The sequence below is a fragment of the Castanea sativa genome, chromosome 6 (genome assembly GCF_040712315.1).
Source record: "Castanea sativa cultivar Marrone di Chiusa Pesio chromosome 6, ASM4071231v1".
Classification (NCBI taxonomy): domain Eukaryota; kingdom Viridiplantae; phylum Streptophyta; class Magnoliopsida; order Fagales; family Fagaceae; genus Castanea; species Castanea sativa.
The window spans coordinates 17,178,757-17,188,050 of NC_134018.1; the positions used below are offsets into that span (position 1 = coordinate 17,178,757).

At 33.8% G+C, this 9,294-nt stretch overlaps 1 protein-coding gene across 1 annotated transcript; it reads right to left on the reverse strand.

Moving 5' to 3' along the window:
• Positions 1–2,572: 2,572 nt before the first annotated feature.
• LOC142641117 (uncharacterized) lies at positions 2,573–5,141 on the reverse strand. Its single transcript, XM_075815504.1, has 2 exons — positions 4,496–5,141; positions 2,573–3,484 (listed from the first exon to the last, which is right to left on the reverse strand). Exons 1-2 carry the CDS (start codon positions 5,040–5,042, stop codon positions 3,060–3,062), a joined length of 972 nt encoding a protein of 323 aa, XP_075671619.1. The 5' UTR covers positions 5,043–5,141; the 3' UTR covers positions 2,573–3,059.
• Positions 5,142–9,294: the final 4,153 nt, after the last annotated feature.

Sequence of the window (9,294 nt, forward strand, 5' to 3'; positions counted from 1 at the left end):
TTGACGTGATCCTTTCTGACCTCCTAACTAATAAAATACTGTTATTAATTAAAATATGATATCATCCGATAATTTTTTTTTTTATCCAAGTGTAAATAATAATTTTTCGTAGTTATTCACTTTAATACGTCTTTTAGCAAAGTAAAGTGCTATAAGCCAAATCCAAGTGAAACAGATGGCAAACAAAAAAGAAGGCAGACACAAAAACATAGGATTCAAGATCTTTTTATCCCTAAAAATTCAACCATTTTTTTAAGAGCTTATCTAGAAGGGTCATGCTAACGAATGCCCTTAGGGCATTGGTTAACAATCCATTTTAGGAAAGTTTTGACATCACTATTATGGGAAATGAAAAAAGTTGTCAATACATTAATTGCTTTATTTTCTTTTCCCATAAAAACTTTCTTTAAATAGATTATTAACCAATGCCCTAAGGGCATTCGTTAGTATTTCCCTATCTAGAAATCCACGTATTTCGAAGCTCCCTTGGCCACATCTACAGTGCCAACCGCCCAGTATTTAGGTCTTTCTGTTTCAGTAATTATAAGCATTCAAACAAGATGTAAAGAAATCAAAATAAGAGATATTTTTTGTTTTTTGTTTGTTGCTTTTTTAAACATCAAAATAAGAGAGGTAAAGGGATTTCATTTTCAATGAAAGGGAAATTTTTATAAAAATCAATGAATCATATAAGAATTTTTTTTATTTTTTAAATTAATGGAAGGGACATTTTTTTTATTGAAACAAAGAGAGATTACAAGGACTGGTTACAGTGATGAAATTTACAAAAAAGCAAGGGGTGATACAAACCATAAATTTATTCTTACCATTAGTTTTTTTTTTTTTTTTTTCCATTTTCTAAAATGATGTCATTTTGGTGAACTTAGAGTGTGTTTGGCACGAGCTTATAAACTCAGCTTTTAGCTTCTTTTTTTTTTTTTTAGTTTTTATATACAGCTTTTTAAAACCTCATTTTTTCTCACATTTTCTTACACTTTCAATTTTTTCCAAGATACAAGCATATTTTAGTATGCTTTTAGCAAAAAAATTTCAATTTTAACTAAATAAATTGTTTCCAAATGGACCCTTAATGATGCAGATTAGACAAAATTACTAGATTGAAAACAAATAAATGTTAGATGACTAAATTTAGAATAGATGGCCAAAAACCTTGTACTAGTTGCAACATTTAGAGTTTAAATTTTTCCTCCCAATTATCAAATTATTCCTTCTCAAAAAAAAAAAAAAAAAAAACTATCAAATTATTCAAAAAAAATGTAAAGGACTTGAAAGGAATCAAAATTAAACAATGTAATCTGTAATTTAGCCATGACAAAATATAACAATGATAATTAAGGAACTTTAGCATAAAGGAATCAAATTCAAATTTATGTATAGTTCATTTTACTATCTTATCCTTAAGTCAAACTTATTATAAGCACCTAAAGAAAAAGTAAGAAACTGTTTATTGATTAAAAGACAATATCGCTCCTTTTAGGTAATTGTAAGAAAGATGCCGAAAATCTTTACCACTTCTCCAAAATCATCATTTAAATGTTATCTTAGAATTGACAAATTCAACTTGAATTTTAGGGTCCATTTGGTTGAGACTTGAGAGACTTTATGGAGGAGAGTTCTGAATTTGTTAAAGTAATAAGAAATGAGCTAAAGTTGTGAAATGATTCAAAAAAAATAGTCTTTTCCCCGAATAAGGCCAAGAATTTTAACCTTCATCAACTTATCCTGAAAAGGCCAATGGTATACTTGTAATGTGCTCAGTAGTTTGGGGGTTGAATGGTTAGGCAGGCGAGCCTATTCAATTGGAGAGATCAAGTATGGGTTGGTATAAACTTTATTATGAATGTGTTTTGTTTGGATAATCCGAGTGTAGCTGGAGGTGGTGGAATAACATGAGATGCCTCGAAGAATAGGGTCCGGAGTTTCTCCCACCATTGAAGTAACATTATAACAACCACTTTCTCATAGCGGACAGAATTTACCCCCTCAACTAAACAAAAAGAATATTATATATTTTCTGTTATCTACCGGCGAAAAATATCTTCTTTTTTTTATACTTCTTATATTTTCAAGGAAGAATACGAGAGGCACCTATTTTGGCATAATTTTGTGCTAAAACTCGCTATATAGTGAGTTATAATTATGATTAGTAAAGAGATGTTAGTAGGCCATGTAAGATAATGCACTTACCAATCACAACTCAATATAACGAGTTGTAATACAAAATTGTGCCAAAGTTAACATCCCTAGCCTTACGTATTTTCCGCTCACAATTTTTTCTTTTAACTGATTTTTCCAATTACATGCATCCTATCATTTTATTTTATTTTGAGGGAAAAACCAGAAAACTTCATTAACTTAAATTGGAGATACATCATGAGCTAAATAGCCATACAGGAAATGGGGAACATCTTCCAACCAAATATGAAGGGTTTCACAATTTCAAGCATACACAGTTTCACAATCTCATGGCTCAATCATTTGAAGACTGCTCCATCCATAATAGCTCATTTTAATTCCATATGCAATCCATCTTGAGCATCCTAACCAAACATAGCTCAAGTTTTGCTCATTTCTTATTTCTTTCACAACTAAAAATGAAGTACGTACTTTCTTCTGGTAGGTAATATATATATATATATATATTCTCCACCAACTTTCTGCCTTGAAAAGAAAAGGCCGACATTCAAGTCTAAACAAATTGCAACAAAATGGAACGGACCTCAAAATTCATGCTTACCAGTCTTGCCAATTGCCATTCCAAAATCCTAAAACTTTCTACCCAAAGAAAATTTGGGACATTAACAAATTCTAAAACTTATCACTTTACAGACCCAAGACCTTACTTCAAATCATAAAAAAAAACCCACACCCATTTCTTTTTTTCTCAAAGAAAAAAAACCTATTCTTTGAACCCCGAAGAAAATGCAGACCAACCAAAATCATCTCCCCAAATTGTTAGTTCAAAAAAACCAAATTTTGCAAGTTGAGATTCCATCTTCTTCACAAAGCTCTTTTTATCCTTTTTTGTTTTGAAGTTTCTATTGGGCCACACCTCCACGGCGGATCATCTCCTGGTACTGATTCAAAGACTCCTGTCTCTGCAACCTCATTTCCTCGTTGAACTTATTGATGAAAGCCTCCACTCGCCGGTTCAGCTCGTCCTGACTCAGTGACGGTTCCCTCCTGAGTCGGCCCGATCCCGGCGAAGGACTCAGCGACGAGTTATTGGCATTGCTTCTGTTGTCACTGAACGTCTCGGACTTCTTCATTTTCTGAGTCGGAGGAGTGGTAGTGCTGTCGTTCTCGTCATTTGGCGTCGGGTTGCGTCGCACGTGGGATTCCCACGTGTCGGATTTCTTCAAGTGCCTCGTTAGCGGCATCGAACGCCCCTCCGTTATTGTCTTCCACGTGTTCTCCAACGTCTCCTGCCGCTTCGGCTTCGACACTCCCAATGATCTCACCCCTGCATTAGTTACCCCCACAATGTTAACTTAATTACCCTTGCTGCCATTACCTTTTCAATTTTGTATTTGCAATTAAAATTAGCTGTGCTAATATAATTATAAATTACCAACGAAGGGAAATCCATCATTTTGCTCAAACAAATTTTTCACTTGAATTCTTTTAATAAAAATAAAAGTTAATTAAAACAGTAACATAAGTAAAAGTTAGTAATTGTACGTACAATAGCGTTCATAAATAGTACAATAAACTGTAATAAAATTCATAAACAATAGTAACACTAAGTTGGATGATAAATATATCTTGCAAAATTAATTATGTCGGCCACTAAATGTATATTTTGCACTTCAATTATTTTGATCCTTTATGATTTTTTAAGTTTTAAAAATTTTGGTCCTGTATGATTGTTCTATTCCCTTTGATATTTTATATTTCAAAATTTTCATTTTTAATGGAAGATCAAACTGAAAACTGAATTTTTTTTTAAGTCAAATTAAAATTTCGAAGCCTATAAAAACAGAATAAAACCTGAATTTCCAAAATAAAAATTTTGAACTATAATGAAAACAAAAGTGTAAAATCTCCATATCAAAAACAGCTTCGAAACAAAAGAAAAAAACTATTTTAAAATTTGTTTCACATGAATGCCTATTCGAGGGCCAATCTCGTCATTAACGAACTTTGAATTTTGAAACTTGAATAACAGTAGCAAATTTTAAAACGACATGAAAATAATGTAGTAGTTTACACTTCACCGTCCAACAAAAATAAAGGTGGGGGGGGGGGTGATGGAGCCTAAGACCAGTCAGTCCCCCTAGCACACCGTTTCGGTGCGCTGGCTAAACCTTAGCAATAGGTCCCTCAACATTTACGGGACCACCGCGACTATTTCAAAAAAGCGAATAGTTATTATAATTATTATTAGTTCACCAAATGCAACGGTCAAAATTCCAGATTCGTTCACAACTTCACATGCAACTAAATCCTTAGAGAGAGAGAGAAAAAAAAGTACCTTCAGGACTAGCTTTCACAGCTTTTCGGTGAGCGAATCTCGCAGAAACCGGCGGTTTCTCATTCTCATTATTCAAAAACAGAAGCTCCATTGAATCTTTCCTCTCTACCGGCCTCGACACCACCACCGCAGCATCATCGTCACCGCCGTCCATCACTTTCTTCTCCGTCGCATCGTAACCAACACTATATCCTAATCCTCCGCCACTCAAAACGACGCCGTTTTCGAACACGTCACTGTAATCGCTGATACGTACGTCATCGGAGACCTTCACAACTGGCACAGGAGTAAGCGGAACCGTCTCCGGCGCCGGATCTTCGTCGGTCCTCGTGTGGAGCTTGGAGGAAGCGACGATGCTGATGATGATGCAGTTGATGACGATGTAGAGGTAAGGAGGCCTCAGCCACGTCAAAACGATGCTCCAAATGGAAGGGACTTCCGAGACCACGAAATCTGATACCACAGGGACCGAGACCTTCAGCGCCATGGCCATCGTTAACACACCGGTAGAGATCAGAACCAGTTTCAGAGACAGCATAGACGCCATTGTTGGATTGCCTGTGAATCTGAGAGAGCTTTTCAATTTTTGTTTATTATTTTTTTTTTTTTCTCTCTTCGAGTGAGAGAGCGTTGCTGTGTTGGAAATGATGAGATGGGCGTATTTATAGAGGAAAGAGAGGAAAGGCGTACGTGGTGAAATATGAACCGTCGGATGAAGAAGAGGGAGAGTGAAATGGAAGGTGTGGATGGATTTGGTTGCTTGTGCTGAAGGCATTTTTATGATGAGTTTGTGGACAAGAGTTGTTGCTGTTGTTGTAGTAGTAGTAAATGTGGTGCTGGTGGGGCCCAGTAGAGGCTTAGATTAGTGCAAGTGGAGATGACGAGTAGGCAGATTGTCACGTCAGCTTTTGTACATGTGGCAGTCTCACAGTTAGGTTGCTTGACTCGTCGTTACATTAAATTGTGGGCTATGTATATAGCGGCTCCTCATGATGTGTGTTACGTCTGATATTTGTACTATTTTTGTTCAGGAATTTCTGTTTTAAATACAACGCTCACAATCTTGTGGGGATAGGAGCGTACTTTTGTTGATTTGTTTGTTCAAAACTTTGATCTTGTAAAAGTATAACTATTTAGTTTGAAAAATATAAGAACTTTCAAAGATTGTACCTAAATATTGTTGGCTTTCTTTTTCTTCTTCTTTTTATAGTGCGTTTGAATGAATTTATTGTATTTTTTAAATGTAAAGGTATAATTATATTTTTAAAATAAACCATATTTTAAGAAGTTATATATTTCCTCTTAAGATGAGAATAAACTAAATATATGATATTAATAAATAAAAAAAAGGCACAATGTATTTTTTTTTTTATGGGATCATGGTGTTTATTTGATCTCCAACTGTTTTTGGGAAGCATATGCTTTACACATGATTCAGCCATTTCAATACTCCACCTGTGCAACTGAATCCTAATTCGTCAATTGACACAATTATTACGTAACTCAAGTCTTTAATGGTGTCACTTTCCTAGTTGTAGCACTTCTTGCACTCAAAGGGAAACTAAACATACCTATTCAAAGTTTCAAACATTTGTTCCTCTTAAGTTACAATAAAAAATTTTAAATATTTTTTATTATCAAACTAAGAGATATTAATTAGTGTTCTAACTTCTACGCCTCAAGTTTTCTCTGATTTAATTAATAATTATAGTTTAGCAGGTGTTAAATGGAAATTCAGTGTAGTTTGGACAATTTCTATTGTTTTAATAAAATTTTCTTGATTTTCATTATTAAAAAAAAAAAAACCAACTTTCTTATTCAAATGATAAATATAAATAAATAAATAAGAACTTTACTATTGAACTTACAGAAAATCACAAGAAATTTTATTACATAAACTTGGATAAATTTATGCATCAATTTTTAAATATTAATTCAAAAAAATTGTTTATTAATTGTTAATATGGTACATGAATATGGATATGGTGCATGCAATGCAATTTTCGGCGTGGAGGTGATTTCAGCTTCCTATTTTGGAAAAATGAGCTCTTATAACAAGAAGACAACCGTGTCCCAAAGGACCCAAACAGCCATTGCCACGTGGATTAATTGCAACATAAGGTTAGTCGGCTCATATAACAAAAGATCAATAAAACCGAGTCACACAGTCCTTTGTGAAAATATCTAGACTCTAGATGTTTCAAGAGATTTTTATTAACTTTCTTAATCTTGGGATACATTAATAATCTTCCTAGAGAATCTATACAACACTACTATTATTTTATGTTCTATTATTATTCGTTTTTAATGCATCAACCCGTGGGATGTTGTCAGAATCTTTTAAATATTTAAATTATAGCACACATCTGAGCTTCTCAACGGCTATATTATTTATTTGACCGTTAACTCCGGAGCTGTTTCAGGGTCCTGAATCCCCCGGCCCATTGGGCTTCCCACATGCCCATCTGCTTAGAGCGTGCACCACTAGCCGACCACACCACCATCACAACGAAAACAACAAAAAACAAAAACCGACCACAACGTGAAGTAATTGGAATTTTAAAATATTAAAATAGAAGTGAAAGTCTGAAATGCGAAGGTACAAGCAAAGTTATGGTTGATGCTTATGCGAAAGTTTCATCCATGCTATTATGTTAATTTGACTCAATGAAGGAAAATCTTACATTTTATGCCGACTCACCAATCATATTAAGTTAATAACTTTCATCTTCTTCTCTTTGTTTATTGGAGTACAATCCTCGCAAGGTTGCTCTAGGCCACTTAAAGTGCCTAATGTCTCATCTTCATCTATCGATCCCAAATTTTTTTAAGAGTTTTAAGGGCTCCATTACATAAACAAAAGGCCCTTAAAATTTTACAATGATAACTAATTTTTTTTTAAATTAAAAAATATATATGAGTTTTGCATTTTTTTCCCAACCTCCAAGAAAGCTTCTAAAATATAGAGACAATAAAAATCTATCATAATTGAAAACCTAAATTGTTTCATAAAAAATTGTTATAAGTGTGTTAAATAATTATTGACAGTCATTTTTTTTTTTTGTAACAACGTAAAAATAAATGTTAATTAAATCTAAATATAAATAATTAATTACCAATTTAATTTGCATGTAAAAAAAAAAACAGTGTTTAAACATATATAAAAAGTTAAATAAATAATATTTAATTGATACTTACAATATTAAAAAAATTCACTAAAATTTAACGCTGTTAACTTTAAAATGTATTGAGTCGACCTGAAAAGTCATAACATTTCATAAAAAAAAATGTAAACATTGACATGTAATCAACAACCTATGAAACTTTCACATGATCACAACAAGAAGTCATGTCAGTGTGCAATAATTGATATTTTTTCTAGAAATACATTATAAAAAAATTTATAGTTGATATTTTTCCCCGAAATATGTTATAAAAAATTAAAACTTGTTCATTACATTTTGTAAAGGAAATGTAAGCATTGACATGTAATTAACGACAAATAAAACTTCCACATGATCACAGTAAGAAGTCATGTCAATGTGCAATAATTGATATATCTTACCCTAGAAATATGTTTTAAAAAATTAAAAATCGAGTGAGTTTAAATGCATAAATCATGTCTGGTGTGAAATTCATGTATATGAATGGTCTAAACTTATAAATCTGTGATCCATAATGCAATATGTGACACAAACTTATTTTCAATCATTTTCAAAGGCTATGTGAAGAAAATTTAGTGACAATTTCAAAAAAGTGAATGTCCTTGTAGCATCATATTATTATTATTATTTTTGGCTGAATGTAGCATCATGTTATGTTGCTAAGAAAAGGACATTTAATACCATAGCACTAAGATAAAAAAAAGTCGACCCTGAAAACTCGTTCATAACATTTCATAAAGAGAACATATTAGAGTATCCACATTCATTTATTCTAATTCTATCCTATTTTACCATTCAAAAAGTTACTTTATCAATTATACAATACAATTTTACAATTCCTCAACATTCAATCTTCTATTTTACCATACTACACATTAAAATAATATAAATATAATAATATAAAAATATTTCCCAATTCTCTCAATTCTCTCTCTGATCTCTGTATCTCTTTACTCTGTCAAACTTCTTTCAGTTACACCAACACCACCGTCCACCCTCTCTCAGTCACACCACCACACCGTCCACCTTCTCTCAGTCACACCACCACCGTCCACCATCCAACTTCTCTCAATTACACAAAAATCATTCACAAACCAGAGAGAGAAAATCATTCACAAACTAGTTAAATTCACAAACCAAAAATCATTCACAAAATCCAGAAATCACAAACCAAAAATCCCACGCCGCCGTTGCACCACTGACCATGCCCACATCAGTCACAAACCCACCACCGCCAGAAATCCACACAACTCGCCGATCTCCACCGGTAAAAACCCAAATCACTCACCGATCTCCGATCTCTGATCCAAATCAAAACAAGAAACCCATGCCGCCGCTGCACCACCTGACCCATGCCCACATCAGTCACCGATCTCTGATCTCCGATCCAAATCAAAACAAGAAACCCATCACTCACCGATATGTTGATTTTGTCGGTTTGAAGAGAGAAGGGCATCCACACATGCAAGAATGTCGGTTTGAAGAGGGTCATCGGAGCACCGATGCCTCGTCGGTTGAGTGAATCGGTAAAGGGATCGGAGCACCGATGCCTCGTCGGAATCACTATCAGAGAGAGAGGGTCATCGGCGAGAGAGAGGATCATCGGCGAGAGGGTTATCGGCGAGAGAGAGGGTC